Raw genomic sequence first — 17,344 nt, 5'->3', positions numbered from 1 at the left:
ATGATATAAAGGTAAAAAATGAAGAGAGGCCAAATGAATGATTTAAGCCTACTTGGCACAATTCTTGGGAATATTCTCCTTAGATCAAAACTTTTGAGTCACTTCAATTACCTTCTGAAGTAAGAGTCATGGTAGTTACTGTTAAACGTTAACTCTCTCTTTGTACTGTTCCAGGGGACTCTTGGAAAGAGGGTTGTAGGGAAGTCAAATTAGAGTCCTCCCCAATATTGCAAGGTGTCTTTATGTTAGTTTGTTGGGACCTCCAGAAAATTCCAGTGTGAACGTGTTTATATGTTCACAGACCTAAACTAAGTGGCTTGAAATAGAGGTCCCTAGGAGATGGTATGTCATGATGGAAAAAATATAGGTATGGGATCCAGTCAGATCTGGGATTGAATCCTGTCTCAGCCTCTTGTTACTGTGTGATTCTGGGCAAGTTAGTCTTTCTGAGACTCAGTTTCCTCGGATATGAAATAATACATACTTATTAAGGTAACTGTAAAGATTAGAAATAACGTACTTAAGGCACTCAGCACAGAGCTTAGAACATAAGCTCTCAATAAATGCCATTATGAATAGTAAGATCCACACAGCAACATTCAGTGTATTCAAGTTAAAACTGATTCATATTTTCATGGATTTCAATTTCTCATAAAAGGATTAAGATTAACTGAGGCGCCTGGGTGGCTCAGTTGGTTTAAGCAGCTGCCTTGGGCTCAGGTCATGATCCCAGGGTCCTGGGATCAAGCCCCACGTCGGGCTCCCTGCTCAGTGGGGAGCCTGCTTCTCTCCCTCTGCCTGACTCTCTGCCTACTTGTGTGCTCTCTCTGTCAAATAAATAAATAAAATCTTTTAAAAAAAGAGGATTAAGGTTAAGATAACTTCATTACAATAGTTTATTTTATTACCATCAAGTTCACAAAAGTGATCCTGTGAATCATCATATCTTGCCCAGTCAATGAAAGCTTCTTTGCTTTGATTACTAGGGGAAAGAGGGAATAAAAAAGAAAAATGATTAAATCTGGAGTTGAAAATGTTTACACTGCATCTTATATAATTAAAAACAGATAATCTGAGGTCACGTCTTTAATTTAGATAGTTTATAAATTCAATTAGTGGTTACATGAAGGAATAACAAGTTATATGAAAAATATAGGTATTAATTTCCATGAAGGATTTTTATTTAACTATACTAAAACCATTATTAGCCCTAGAGTTCAATAATTAACTAGAAAATTCATTTACAAATACATGAGATGTAGTTAAACACAAAAGTCAACCTAGCCTTTTCAACTGACTTAGAAATAGAAGTAATCATTTTTTCTAAAATAAGAATTAAATTTACATTCATAATTCCTTTAACTTAAACTGCTTCTGTATTTATAGAACAAAAATACCAAAAACTGCATTTCTAGGATCTCCCTTCCTAAGTGTTATTCACTGGTAACACCAATGTCACTTTAATCATGGCATATCATTCATTTTCTATACTACCTCACATTTAATAAAATCTATGATCAAGATTGCTACTTGGAGAACTAATAGAGGAACTATAGTAATTCAAATAAACTTTGACCTATATTCACGTTAACCTATATTCAGGTATACATGTATATATGTAATGGCAACATCTGTAAGAGAACTGTTCTTCTTCATTTACCACACAATAGGAAAAAATAATGTAAAAAAATTATTTGTGTACCAAGTACAAATGACGTAGTTCCTAAATATGTTACTATCATAGCCAAGAATATATAAGGCTGGCTGCACTCCAGCAACTTTATCAATAAATGTTTCCAATTTAATTCATGGTGGGATTTTTTTTCTCCTATGGGAATACTTAATTAACTTAATACAAGTTAATGGAAATACTTGTATCGTAGTTGACTCAGCTGGAATACAGGATGCGATGAAAGACGAATGCCTAAGTTCTAGTTACAGCGAAGATGATTGATAGCCATAGTTACGTTTAATTAGCTAAGTCTTCTGTTTGAAAATAGTCAAGGACAAAGCAATTGTGACATAAATTCCTACTTTCTTGTTAACAATATGACTAACTTAGAGGAACTTTTATCTTTTGAGCATCCTTATGTGATGATGCTTTCCTGATTGTTTCAACCTAAACCCTGCCTGAAAGCCATGGCAGCAGAAAAGATAGGGAAGGCTAATCTAATGCTAACAGAGCTGGCCCAGTCTGGCTTACAAATGAGTTAGAAGGAACGTAGTCCAGCTTTTCTAAAAGTCAGTTTGAAGATGGATGCCAAACTACTTACCTAACAATTTCCTGGGCCTCACCCAGCGCTTCCTGTCAAGATGGCGCTGAGTTAAAATAGTAGCCTTAGAAGTGGGAAATGCAGGGGCAGGAAGGAACAGGGTAGAGTGATTTCCAAACGGCATGAGAAAACTTTTCAGGGTGGTAAAAAGGATAACCATCTTGATTAAGCTGATTTTCATGAGTGGACACTTGTCAAAACACCAAATGGCATATTTAAACAGGTACAGTATACTGCAGTTCAATTAAATTTCAGTAAAGCTGTTTAAAAATTATAGTACCAATTGTTGGAGAAGTTGTGGAATGAGGTCTACGGCCATACCACCCTGAACACACCCGATCTCGTCTGATCTCGGAAGCTAAGCAGGGTCGGGCCTGGTTAGTACTTGGATGGGAGAAGTTGTGGAATGAGGAACTCTTGTACACTACTAGTGGCAATGTATTTTAGGAGTCATTTTGGGAAAACCACTTGGCAGTATTACTTAATTCCACTTCTAGGTATACTCTACACAGAAATGCATACCAAATGCACCACCAAATGTCCACCACAGTATTTTCTGAAATGGCTGCAAAGTGGAAAACTCCAACTATCAGTGATAGGATGGAAACATTTTGGTGCAGTCTTAACTACGGAAACCAATGAAAAAAGAATTAAATGCTACTACGAAGTTCAAGAACATGAAGGATTCTCATGACATGATGTTTAATAAAATAAGCCAGACACAAAAAAAATACGTTCCATATTATTTCATTTATATAAATAGGCAAAATTAATCTCTGCTACTGTAATTCAAAATCGTGGTTAACTGTGAACGGTGGTAATGACCAGGAAAGTACACACAGCCATCTTTGGGGCAGCAAGTACACTGTTCTGAATGGTTGCTGCAGAGTTGGGTTCACTCTGTAAAATTAAACTGACCTTTATGCTTAAGATTTGTATACTTTATTATACCTGTTATACTTGAATTTAAAAGTTGAAAAAATAACTTCTGTTCAAAATATTTATAAGCAAAATTAAAAGATAAGCCCTAACAACCCATATAGCCAACAAAGAATTATTATCAGATTATATGAAGAATGCCTACAAATGAATAATAATTTAAAAGAATAGACTGTCCCACCTCCACACCCCACCCTACCCCCCATGGAGAAACAGCAGCAAAGAATATAAACAGGCACTTTACCTTAAAATCCTACAATGACTTAAGGCCCAATCCCTGGATGACTTCTCTAGTTATATTCTTTCCTGGGTAATCCCATTCAGGTTTATGGTTTTTAAATACCATATATTCACACATGACTCCCACATTTTCTCTCTCCCCTGAAATTGAGACTTGTGGATCCAACTACCTGCTCGACATCTCCAATTGGATGTCTTACAGACAGCTCAAATGTAGCAAGTCCAAGGCTGAACTATAATTTTCTATCAAACTTGTTCCTCCTGCAAGTATCCCCAGTTCAGTAAATGGCAACTCCCATTTTTCTAGTTCCAAATCTTGTAGTCATTTATAGTTCCTATCTTTTTTTCATACCCCACATCAAATCCTCCAGCAAATCCTGTCAGCTCTATCTTCAAAATCTATCCAGAATCTGACCCCTTCTCATCATTTCTACTGCTATTACCCTAAACTAAATCACCAACCGTCTTTCGTGGATTACTACCATAACCACATAACAAGGCTTCCACAACATAACACCTGGCTCCCTCAAAGCATTCTCTCAAAATCCTCCAATGACTTTTCAGTCCACTCAGTTTAAAAGCAGTATTCCTAATTGTTTTCAAAATCTCCACCCCACCCTACCCCTGCCCCCATCCCTAGCATCTTCTGACTCGGTCTTCTACTACTTTGTCCCGGACCACTGTATACCAGCCACACTGGTCTTCTTGTGATTCCTCAAATACAGACACACTCCTGCCACAGGTCCTTTTTACTAACAATTATGCATGCCTAGATACTCCTTCCCCAGGCAGCCATATTATGACTTATGACTTACACCTTGATGGGCATTTTGTGCAAATGTCCCATTATCGCTGTGGCTTTCTCTCACCATCCAATTTACAACAGTGCAACTTCCCCGCCCTGACCCCCACCACTCCGAGCCCTCTGTCATTCTTCTCTGCTTTACTTCTCCCGGGCACTCATCATCACTTTACTTACTTCTTATATGTTTTACTTATTAACTGCATATCTCCAAAGAGGATTATGCTACATGAGAAAAAGAATTTGTCATGTACACCACTATATGCTTAATACTCTAGAACAGTGCTTGACATATTGTAGGCATTCATTCATTCATAAGAAACACAAATATTCAATAAACAGAGAAAATAAGGTCAAACTCATTAGTAATCAACAAAATATAAATTAAACAAAAATGAGATGCCATTCCATGTGCAAACACTATCAATTTCCGGCAAGGATGCGGAGAACCAAACAAGTTCTCAGCACTGGAGGCAGTACACAGCCACACAGTGCTTTGGAAAGTCATCAGGCAGTATCGAGACTAGGTACACGTGGGCAGTCCTAGGATTCAGCAATTTTACTAGTGCATGCCAAATTTCCTCGTGTACACCAAAAAAATTATCAAGGGTGCTCAAGGTAGCATAATTTGTAGAAGTAAAAAATCTGAATAATTCAAATGTCTATCAGTAGGGGAACAGATAAGTAAAATAGGAGACAGTCATATGATAAAAACCATTCATCAGTTGAAAGAATGAGACAAATCTCCATGTTTTAACATGGACAGACCTAGAAGGCAAAGTGTACAGTGTACAAATAGATTTGAAGAATGTTAAATACAGTATTATTTTATATAAGGGAAAAATAAAATCATATATAAAATAACCATCATTATATATAATAAAAACAAAAGCATAGACGGATATACAGCAAATTCATGATAGTAGTTACCACTCAGAAAGAAGGAAAGAAAATAGGATTGGGAATTAGGGCGTAGCGGATTTCAAATTTATCTTTGATATTTCTCTTTTCTTAAAAACATGGTAGAAAAAGTATCTATTCACTTGGAGTGAATTTATTATATTATCTTATTATATTATCTTCTCCAGTTTTCTATGTTAAAATTTTTCTTCAATAAATAAGACTGATAACTTTATCAAAGCTTTAACAATTATAGTACCCAAATGCCAACCTAAGCAAATAGGGAAATTAAAAAGAATATCAGTAATAATCCATTCCCTACACCCAATTATAGATATGTTCAGTCATTTCATAGTGCATGATCTGAGACCACTCACAAATTATGTTGGCCTTCAAAAGGAGGTTTTTACTTAGAGGAAATAAGGAAAAGTCATTAGAAAAAAAAAAAACAAGAAACTTAATAGTTATGGTAATCATAACTTTCCCTGTTCAAAATGTAATACACAGATTGAATTACTGTTTACAAAAGGCTTAGAGGTTCAAGTTCCTTCTACTATAATAACCAGGAAGAATGGATCCATAAGCCCTGCTACTTGGGCAATCTTCTATATTTTTACATTTTGATAAAGTCACTATTGATGATACATTCTAGAAATTTAAGAACAAATCCACTAAGAGGAGGAAGCAAAGCAATCATGAAATTTAGGATGAAGAATAACTTCTTCCTTTTAAGAATGACTTGAAACTTTACTGTTTTATCAAATATCACAAGAAAAACGGAAGATTTCTGATATAAATATACTAAATAAGAGAATATTTTTTATACTACTAAAATAAAACTTGCCTTAGTGTGCTGTTAATTGCTCCCAGTTTATTAGCTTGCTCACAGTCTTCTAATTCTTTGGTATTGTTTGCTACTTTCGAGTACTGAAAGGAAGTACATAGTAAGTTTAGTAATAACTATTACCTTTCTCTTTATTTCAAGTTCCACTGGCAATCTGTCAACAATGACACAGATACATCCCATTATCAATACCTCTCACATATATAGTCACAAATTCCCACCAACTAAAAAAGACATTAAAAACAATTAGCATTGGTATGTTGGTGATGATGTAAATTGAGAAAACCCTCTTGGGAAAGCAATTTGACAATGTTTATCTAAGCTGTAAAAATGCATAAACCCTTGAACCAACAGTCTTACAACTGAAACCATATCCTGAGCAACACTTAAAAACAAAACCACAGGGCGCCTTGGTGGCTCAGTCGGTTAAGCGTCTGCCTTCGGCTCAGGTCATTATCCCAGGGTCCTGGGATCAAGCCCCACATCGGGCTCCTGGCTCGGCGGGGAGCCTGCTTCTCCCTCTGCCTCTGCCTCCCCCTGCTCATGCTCTCTATTTCTGTGTCTCAAATGAATAAATAAAATCTTAAACAAAAAAAACAAAACCACAAACGAAGTACAACCACTTTAGAAAGGTATTTGGTACTATCTCATCATGTTGAGATATGAGATAGGCATAACCAATGGCCCAGCAACCTTACTTCTAAATATCAATTTAGGAAAACTCTTACATGCGTACACAGTAAGACAAAGGATGAAAATGCTGGTACATCACTATTTGTAATAGCAAAAAACTCAAAACAATTGAAATGTCCATCAACAGAGGAAAAGCTAACCAATGATATACAATTGAATACTACACAACTATTAAAATTAACAAAGCTACATATTATCAACAGAGACAAAATTTCGAAAGCATAATGCAGAGTAAAAAATAACTGAAAAAATATATTTTTTAAAGATTTTATTTATTTATTTCAGAGAAAGAGAGAATGAGAGATAGAGAGCACGAGAGGGAAGAGGGTCAGAGGGAGAAGCAGACTCCCCGCTGAGCAGGGAGCCCGATGTGGGACTCGATCCTGGGACTCCAGGATCATGACCTGAGCCGAAGGCAGTCGCTTAACCAACTGAGCCACCCAGGCACCCTGAAAAAAATATTTTTAAAATAAAAAATATAATCTTAATGTTTTAAAACTATGTATTAAAAGATCTATACATTACTTGTGGGTACACGTGCAATGGAAGTTGAAAAGTAAGAAGTATTGCAAAAGGACACACATCCATTTCAAAAAAGTGGCTATCTCTGGGGAGGGAGGAAACAGAATGGGTTTGGGAAGGAGTCCAGAAGGGATGTCAAATGTCTCTAACACTTTATTTTATATCTGAAACAAAAATAAAGGAGAGTAAACACAAACAAAAAGACCACACAGGGGAGAAAACACAAAAAGAAAATGGAGAGAGGAAGCAGAGGGAGAGGGTATGATGTGTACATGACAGTGAAAAACTAGAAGTAAACGGTTATCTAAAAACACGCACAGCTAAGTAAATTATGACATGCTTATAAGAAGAAAAGGGTAATCTTTTAACACAGCAATATTTTAATGCCATTTAAAAGTACTATGCTCCAAATATCTTGATCTAACTGTTTGGTCTATAAAATATAATCCTGAATAGGACAGGTTGATTAGTTGGAACACAAGACTAAAAATACATGCACGATATAGCACCTGTTCCACAGGCCATCTGATACTGTGGTTATACTATACTTCTATAGTTCTTCTAAAGAAAACAGAATTGAAATATCTCAAAAGAAGCTATATAATTTAACTATAAAAACATACAAGCTCTCTGCTTGCTGCAAGAATTAGAAAGTTGGGACTGTGGGGCAAAATGTGCCCACTCCCAACTAGCCCCAGTACAGTTCTCTTCTGCAACCACTGTCAAGCAGTAAATGGTAAGTTTCACAATGTAAAGCGAAAATATTCAAGGAAGAAAAGTGACTCACCTTATTAGAACTCCCAGCTTTAATTCCGACTGGAATTTTGCTCTTAAAAGAATAGCAACAAGAAAAATTTAGGAAGTTATCTTTTTTTTTTTTGAGATTTGTTCACAAATTAGTAATGCCATTGCTCAAATACAAAGCCTATTTTAGTCTTGATGAAAAACTGAACACTCAAATTCTGTTTTCATACTACCTCTTTTAAGATAAATGGTAAAGAATTACACCAATTTATGGACTTGTAAATCATAGTTTAGCAAACTGAATGACATATACAAAATAAGAGTGTCAAAATCAGCTATAATTTGAACTCATGCAGTATGGAATAGTTTACATAATTTTTAAGTTAAAAAAAAAACCTGACAAAAATCACTTTTCCACAAACTTTCTTACCACAGAAACAGAAGCTCTAAAAATTTTCAAAGTTCTTTGAAAAATTTTATGCTCAATCTTAATTTCAGCTCTAAATTGACATTTAAAGTGAAGGCAGTTTGGGATTAATACCAAAAGAATTAGTTCTTTGGTCCATAGGATTCACCTAGGGTTTACCAATCTAAGTAATCAGGGCTTACTAAGAGAAAATCCACATGTAGATCCAGCTTTCTTTTCTACAAAGCCAATAATTAGTTTTGGGGCTTTAATAAACAAATCTAGAAATCATAACCGGTTTATCAGACACAATTTTAAACAAAAAATCAAATCTGAAAGCAGAAAATCACAGGTTGGTCCTCTGATCAATCTAGGGGACCGATTTCCAACATCTGAATCTACGGTATAGCAAATTACCTATTAAAATCTTTTCATGTTTCATGATAAATTTTAACATAGGTAAATTTAACCAAATATTCAGAATAAATATCTTCCTGTCAGAATAATGGAATAAATAATAAGAGATATTTCCCTAATCAATAAAAAGATTAATAGATTAAAATGTTACTTGCTGTCAGTATTTTATTATTTCGGTGTTTGCTAGTACATCTAACAGAAGGCAGAAAAGACTATAAAACTCAAGTCAAATCTAGCAGCCATGCACCCTGAATTTAAAATGTGGAATAAATACTAACCAAAAGTGACTTCTGGCTGCAGTGTGTCCTCTGACTAGTACAGTATAATGTGCTAAAACCAAAATCTTTAGCAGCTTTTTTAAAGGTTTGATGCTACTAAATGCAGTAACTTGACTTCCGCAAATCTTAACAACAAGCCTTCCAGAAATACTGGGGTAGGCATCACAGATGATTGTCATGAACAACAGATAACAATCACAAAACAGAATTATTAGAAGTAATGATAAATGTAAAACTAATAACTAAAATCAAGCATGAAACAAACCTAGCTGGGACTGAGGCTGGGAAGATGGCAGGGTAGGAGGACCCTAGCTCACCTCACCCCATGGATACAACTAGATAACAGAAACATCAGCACAAATAATCCAGAAAACAACCCAAAGTCTGGCAGAACAAACTCCACAACTAAAGGCAAAGAAGAGGCCACACCGAATTGGGCAGGAAGGGTAGAGAGGCAGTGGGGAATCAAACAGGCCTTGGCTGTCCACAGTCAAGAGCTGGAGGCGCGGAGAGGGTGAGAAACAGACTATCACACGGGCACGGGGAAGACCAATCCCCATAACGTTTGACTTTGAACGCCAGAGGGTCCAAATTTCATGAGTTCCTACAACCAGCGGGACTTGAAGCCTGGAATCTGAAAAATCAGCAGCTCCACTCTGGGAAGAGTCTGAAAGGCATTAGGAAGTAGAGTTCCTGCTCTTAAAAAAGAGAGCATGCAAACAGCCCAGGTAGCTACAGCACAGAAGCAGCAATTTGAAAAACGCCTAGGGCATATGGGAGGGAGATTTACTTACTAATCTCAGAGCATGTCCAGAGAGTCAGGGATCACAGGGAGAGACCCTTCCAGGAACAAAGGAGGCAGGCACCATTTCCCTCACCCCCTACCCCTAACCCAGCATAACACATAGGCATCTGCAGGAACCAGCACTATGCAACACCCCCTACCTAAATTGCTTACACTGAGCCCTACCCACCTTGGGCAGATCCCCTTTTCAACACATTTGCCTCAGTTCTGGCTGCGGATCCCCTCCCACAGAAGACCACCAATGTAAACATCGCCAATGCAGCTTCTCCTGACCCACACGTTGCAGGGCCTTGGTCCAGGAGCTGTGGGTCCTGCAGAAACTCAAGGCACACCCTGTTAAAACTGGTCCCCCACCCACACAGCCTCCCAACCACCAGTGCAGGCAACAGGTATCATTTCACAAACAGACCAGCACACCTTGTTAAAATGTGCCACACCCCAGCAGGGCACCAAACAACAGCCCACAACAGGCTAAGAGAGCCTCTGCAGACAACTAGACTAAAGGAAAAAAGTAGCCAGGATACAATAGCAGAGCATATGCAACACACATAGGAGACACTCCCTGAACTGCCAGGTCCTGGAGAACAGGGGACAACTGCACTGCGGGGCACTACAGGACCTCTTCTTCATAAGGCCATGAACTTCAAGAGGACGCATAGCTGACTTTGCCAAACACACAGAAACAGATATAGAGAATAAGACAAAATGAGATGAGGAATATGTCCCAAACGAAAGAACAGGACAAAACCACAGCAAGAAAGCTGGTGCAGCCACTCTGGAAAACAGTACAGGGGTTCCTCACAAAGTTGAAAATAGAGCTACCCTACAACTCAGCAGTTCCACTGCTGGGTATTTACCCCCAAGATACAAATGTAGTGATCCGAAGGGGCACATGCACCCTGTTGTTTTTGACTATTGTGGACATTGCTGCAATGTCCACAATAGCCAAACTATGGAAAGAGCCTAGATGTCCATCAACAGATGAATGGATAAAGATGATGTGGTATATAATATACAATGGATTACATAGCCATCAAAAAAAAAAAGAAATCTTGCCATTTGCAACTACATGGATGGAACTAGAGGGTATTATGCTAAGCGAAATAAGTCAATCAGAGAAAGACAAGTATCATACGATCTCACTGATATGAGGAATTTGAGAAAGGATCATAGGGGAAGGGAAGGAAAAATGAAACAAGATGAAACCAGAGAGGGAGATAAACCATAAGAGACTCTTAATCTCAGGAAAGTAACTGAGGGTTGCTGGAGTGGAGGTGGGGTGGGAAGGATGGGGTGGCTGGGTGAGGGACACCGGGGAGGGTATGTGCTATGGTGAGCGCTGTGAACTGCATAAGACTAATGAATCACAGACCTGTACCCCTGAAACAAATAATACACTATATGTTAATTTAAAAAAAAATCACAGCAAGAGACCAAAGTGAAATGGATGTAAGTAGTATGACTGATAGAAAATTTAAAGTAATGATCATAAACATACTCACTGGACTTGAGAAAAGAGTGGAGGACATCAGTGAGACCCTTAACACAGAAATAAAAAAGAACACATCAGAGATGAAGAACACAATAATGAAAATAAAAATACACTAAATGGAATAAATAGTAGGCTAGAGGAAACAGGCAAATGAATTAACAACCTGGAAGACAGAGTAATGGAAAGTAATCAAGCTGAGCATGTGAGAGAAAAAAAATTATACAAAATGAGAACAGACTTAGGGAACTCAGTGACTCCATTAAGTGTAATGACATTCAAATTACAGGGATCCCAGAAGAAGAAGAAAAAGAAAAGAGAAATTTTAGTTGAAGAAACAATAGCTAAAAACTTCCTGAATCTGGGGAAGGAAACAGATACTGAGATCCAGGAGGCACAGAGATCCCCAGACAAAAATCAACCCAAGGTGATCCACACGAAGACACATAGTAATTAAAATGGCAAAAAGTAGTGATTAAGAAAAAATTTTAAAAGCAGCAAGAGAAAAGAAAACCGTTACATATAAGGGGAAACCACAAAAATCTATCAGCTGATTTTTTTTTTTAGCAGACACTTTGTAGGCCAGAAGAGAGTGGCATGATATATTGAAAGCACTGAAAAGAAAAATCTGCAGCCAAGAATACTCTATCCAGCAAGGCTGTCATTCAGAATAGAAGGAAAGATAAAGAGTTTCTCAGACAAAACCTACAGGAATTTATGACTACTACACCAGCCATACAACAAATGTTAAAGGGGACACTTTGGAAAGAAAAAACTGGAATTAAGAGTATGAAAAGTAGGAAACATAAAAGCAGTATAAAAATAAGTATATCTGTAAATATCAGTCAAGAGATTCACAAAGGATACAAAATATGACACCATATACCTAAAATGTTGGGCAGAAAGGAATAAAGAATGGGTTCAAACTTAAGCAACCATCAACTTAACATAGACTGCTATATGCGGAAGATGCTATATACAAACCTAATGGTAACCACAAATCAAAACCAGCATCAGATATGAAAAGAATAAAGAAAAAGGAATCCAAGTATATCACTAAAGAAAGGCAAAACACCACAAAAGAGAGCAAGGGAAGGATTAGAGAAAAACTGCAAAACAATCACAAAGCAAGTAACAACTTGGTAATAAATTTATACTTATCAATAACAACTTTGAATATAAATGGACTAGATGCTCTAATCCAAAGACATAGGGTGGATGTCTCTGGATTACATAGAGTGGATAAAAAAAACAAGATCCATCTATAATGCTGCCTACAATAGACTCATTTCAGACCTAAAAACAACTGCAGATTGAAAGTAAGAGGATGAAGAAAGATTTGTCATGCAAATGGAGGTCAAAAGAAAGCCAGAGTAGCAATACTTATATCAAACAAAATAGACTTTAAAACAAAGACTGTAACAAGAGACAAAGAAGAACACTATACAATAATGAAGGGGAGAATCCAACAAGAAGATATAACAATTATAAATATTTATGCACACAACTCAGGAGCACCCAAATACACAAACAGTTAAACATAAAAAAACTAATTGATAGGAATACAATAACAAGAGGGGACTATAACACCCCTCTTACATCAATGGACAGATTGTCCCAACAGAAAATCAACAGGGAAACAACGGCTTTAGGGGTGCCTGGGTGGCTCAGTCATTAAGCGTCTGCCTTCAGCTCAGGTCATGATCCCAGGGCCCTAGGATCAAGTCCCGCATCGGGCTCCCTGCTCCACGGGAAGCCTGCTTCTCCCTCTCCCACTCTCCCTGCTTGTGTTCCCTCTCTGGCTGGGTCTCTCTCTGTCAAATGAATAAATAAAATCTTAAAAAACAACAACAACAATGGCTTTGAATGACACACCAGACCAGATGGATTTAAAAGATAGTTTCAGAACATTCCATCCTAAAACAGCAGATACATATTCTTTGCAAGGGCACACAGAACATTCTCCAGAACAGATCACTTATTAGCCCAGAAAAGAAGCCTCAACAAAGTCAAGAAGATCGAAGTCATACCATGCATCTTTTCTGACCACAACACTATGAAACTAGAAGTCAACCGCAAGAAAAAATCTGGAAAGAGCACAAATTCATAGAGGTTAAATAACATGCTACTAAACACTGAATGAGTCACCCAAGACATCAAAGAAGAAATAAAAAATTACATGGAAACAAATGAAAATGAAACAATGGTCCAAAATCTTGAGGATGCAGCAAAAGTAGTTCTAAGAGGGAAGTTTAGAGCAATACAGGCCTACCTCAAGAAGCAGGAAAAATCTCAAACAACCTAAATTTACACATAAAGGAGATGCAAAAAGAATAGCAAAACCCAAAACGAGCAGAAGGAAATAATAAAGATCAGAGCACAAATAAATGATACAGAAAAATTTTAAAAACAAAATAGAAGAGATCTATGAAATCAGGAGCTGGTTCCTACAAAAGATCAACAAAATTGATAAACCTCTAGCCAGGCTCATTTAAAAAAAGGGAGAGAGAGAAAAAGAGAGAGGACCCAAACAAAATTGCAAATGAAAGAGAGTAACAACAGACACCACAAAAATACAAGCAACTGTAGGAGAATATTATGAAAAATTATATACCAAAAAACTGGACAACCTAGAAGAAATGGACAAATTTCTAGATCCATATAATCTACCAAAACAGCAACAGGAAGAAAGAAAATTTGAACAGACTGATAACCAGCAATGAAATTGAATCAGTAATCAAAAAATTCCAACAAAACTCCCAGACCAGACAGCTTCATAGGCAAATTCTACCAAACATTCCAAGAAGAGTTAATACCTATTCTTCTCAAACTATTTAAAAAAAAAAAAATAGAAGAGGAAGGAAAATTTCCAAGTTCATTCTCTCAGGCCAGCATTATCCTGATACCGAAACCAGATAAAGACACCACTAAAAAACAGAACTACAAAAAAAAAATAATAATAAAAAGATTTTTTTTAATTAAAAATACACAAACTACAGGCCAATACCTTTGATGAACACAGATGCAAAAATCCTCTACAAAATACTAGCAAACCAAGTCCAACAATCCATTAAAAAAAAATCATTCACCATGATCAAGTGGGCTTTATTCCCAGTCGCGAGGGTGGTTCAATATTTGCAAATCAATCAGTGTGATACATCATATCAGTAAGAGAAAGGAAAAGAACCTTAGGATCATTTCAACAAAGGCAGAAAAAGCATTCGATAAAATACAGCATCCATGCATGATTAATAACCCTCAACAAAGTAGGTTTATAGGAAACATACCTCAACTATAATAAAGGCCTTAGACAGAAAACCCATAGCTAATATTATACTCAATGGGGAAAAACTGAGAGCTTTTCCCCTAGCGTCAGGAACAGGACAAGGATGTCACTCTCACCATTTTTATTCAGCATAGTACTAGATGTCCTAGTGACAGCAATCAGACAACAAAAAGGAGTAAAAGGCAACCAGATTGGTAAGGAAGAAGTCAAACACTCACTATTTGCAGATGACATACTATATATAGAAAACTCAAAAGACTCCACCAAAAAACTACTAGACCTGAAAAATGAGTTCAGTAAAGTTCAGGACATAAATCAATGTACAAAAATCTGTTACATTTCTATACACTAATAAGGAAGCAGGGGAAAGAGAAATTAAGAAAACAATCCCACTTACAGCTGCACCAAAAATAATAAAACAGCTACAAATAAACTTAGCAAAGAGGTGAAAGACCTGATTGTGAAAACTATAAAACACTGATGAAAGAAGCTGAAGATGACACAAAGAAATGGAAAGACATTCCATGCTCATGGATTACAAGAACAAATACTGTTAAAATGTCTACACTACCCAAAGCAAGCTACACATTTAATGAAATCCGTATCAAAATATTAACAGCATTTTTCATAGAACTAGAAAAAACACATCCTAAAATTTGTATGGAACCACAAAAGACCCCGAATAGCCAAAGCAATCTTGAAAAAGAAAATCAAAACTGGAGGGAACGTGATTCCAGATTTCAAATTATATTACAAATCTGTAGTAATCAAAACGGTATGGTGCTGGCACAAAAAAAGACACATAGATCAACAGAACAAAATACAGAGCACAGAAAGAAAGCCATGATGCTATTGTCAATTAATCTCGGACAAAGAAGGCAAGAATATTTAATGGGAAAAAGACAGTCTCTTCAGCAAAGGGTAACTGCATGGCTACATGCAAAAGAATGAAACTGGACTCCTTGCACTGTACACAAAAACTCAAAATGGATTAGGGACCTAAATGTGAGACCTAACACCATAAAATTCCTAGAAGACAGCACAGGCAGTTATTTCTCGGACGCTGACCACAGCAATATCTTTCTAGGTAAGTCTCCTGAGGCAAGTAAAACAACAGCAAAAATAAACTAGTGAGATTACACTAAAATAAGAAGCTTCTGCACAGCAAAGGAAACAACCAATAAAACTAAAAGACAACCTACTAATTGGGAGAAGATATTTGCAAATGATATAACCAATTAAGGGTTATTATCCAAATTATATAAAGAACTGATACAACTCAACACCAAAAAATCCCAAATAATCCAATTAAAAAATGGGCAGAAGACATGAACAGACATTTCTCCAAAGAAGACATCCAGATGGCCAACAGACACATGAGAAAATAATACTCAACATCACTTGACATCAGGGCAATCCAAATCCAAACCTCAATGAGATACCACCTCACACCAGTCAGAATGGCTAAACTTAACAAGTCAGGAAAAGACAGATGTTGGCGGGGATGTGGAGAAAGGGGAACCCTCCTACGCTGTTGGTGGGAATGCAAGCTGGTGCAGCCACTCTGGAAGACAGCATGCAGATTCCTTGAAAAATCAAAAATAGAACTACCCTATGATGCAGCAATTGCACTACTAGGTATTTACCCAAAGAATACAAAATCACTAATTTGAAGGGATATATGCACCCCTATGTTTATAGCATCATTATTTACAATAGACAAACCATGAAGCAGCCCAAGCATCCATCAATAGATGAATGGATAAAGAAGATGTGGTATATACTTATTATTCAGCCATAAAAAAAAGAATGAAGTCCTGCCATTTGCAAAAACATGGATGGATCTAGAGAGTATAATGCTTAGGGAAATAAGCCAATCAGAGAAAGATAATTACCATATGATTTCACTCATATGTGGAATTTAAGAAGCAAAACAAACAAAAGAACAAAAAAGAGAGAGAGACAAACCAAACAACTCTTAACTATACAGAACAAACAGATGGTTACCAGAAGGGAGGTGGGAGGGGGCAATGGCTGAAACAGGTGAAGTGGATTAAGAGTACACTTATCTTGATGAGCACTGAGTAATACGTGGAACTACTGAATCACTATTTTGTACACATGAAATGAATGTAACACTATATTTTAACACTTTTTTTTAGCTATATAGCACATTATTAAGTCATTTAGCAATGTATGACTAAGGTCTATAAATTAGACATTAGTATTATAATTAATGTTAATTTCCTGATTTTTTTAATTACATTGTGGTTAGATAAGAGAATAATCTTGTTTTTAAGGAAACACACTCAAGTAATTAGGGGTAAAGTATCACCATGTTAGTAACTTATACCCAAATAATTCAGAAAATATTAACATGTATATATACAGACAATAATAAAGCAAACGTGATAAACATTTAGGGAATCTGAACAAAAATAAGTGAGGACTGTTGGTATTATTCTCCCAATTTTTCTGTAGGTCTGAAATTATTTCAAACTAAAAAGTTAAGAAAAAAACATTTTATTCTCAAAGGAAAATGAAGAGAGTTTTTTTAATTGTCCCTTTAGAAAGGACATTGGTTAAGATGGTTTTTTCCCATTTTTAAGGATAACTAGATTAACTGATTAGGTAAGAAAAGCAAAAAGTGAAATGAAAACAGAACTTATAATGAATTACTGTTTAAGAAGAATCAACTATGCTAGA

At 36.5% G+C, this 17,344-nt stretch overlaps 1 protein-coding gene across 4 annotated transcripts in view; it reads right to left on the bottom strand.

Moving 5' to 3' along the window:
* Positions 1-17,344, bottom strand: part of ERO1B (endoplasmic reticulum oxidoreductase 1 beta) — a 60,657-nt gene that overhangs the window by 27,281 nt on the left and 16,032 nt on the right. For all 4 annotated transcript variants that reach the window (XM_073879021.1, XM_025850850.2, XM_073879020.1 and 1 more), the window contains 3 exons: positions 8,001-8,042; positions 5,999-6,081; positions 909-982 (listed from right to left, as the gene is read on the bottom strand). In XM_073879021.1, the coding sequence (XP_073735122.1) occupies positions 909-982; positions 5,999-6,081; positions 8,001-8,042 (199 nt within the window). The remainder of the gene's footprint in view (positions 1-908; positions 983-5,998; positions 6,082-8,000; positions 8,043-17,344) is intronic.

Source organism: Callorhinus ursinus, unplaced genomic scaffold (assembly GCF_003265705.2).
Source record: "Callorhinus ursinus isolate GAN/ISIS: 27379988/994484 unplaced genomic scaffold, GSC_fseal_2.0 scaffold32, whole genome shotgun sequence".
NCBI lineage: Eukaryota > Metazoa > Chordata > Mammalia > Carnivora > Otariidae > Callorhinus > Callorhinus ursinus.
The sequence above is the reverse complement of the archived record's forward strand: the minus strand, read 5'-3'. Positions and strand labels throughout refer to the sequence as shown.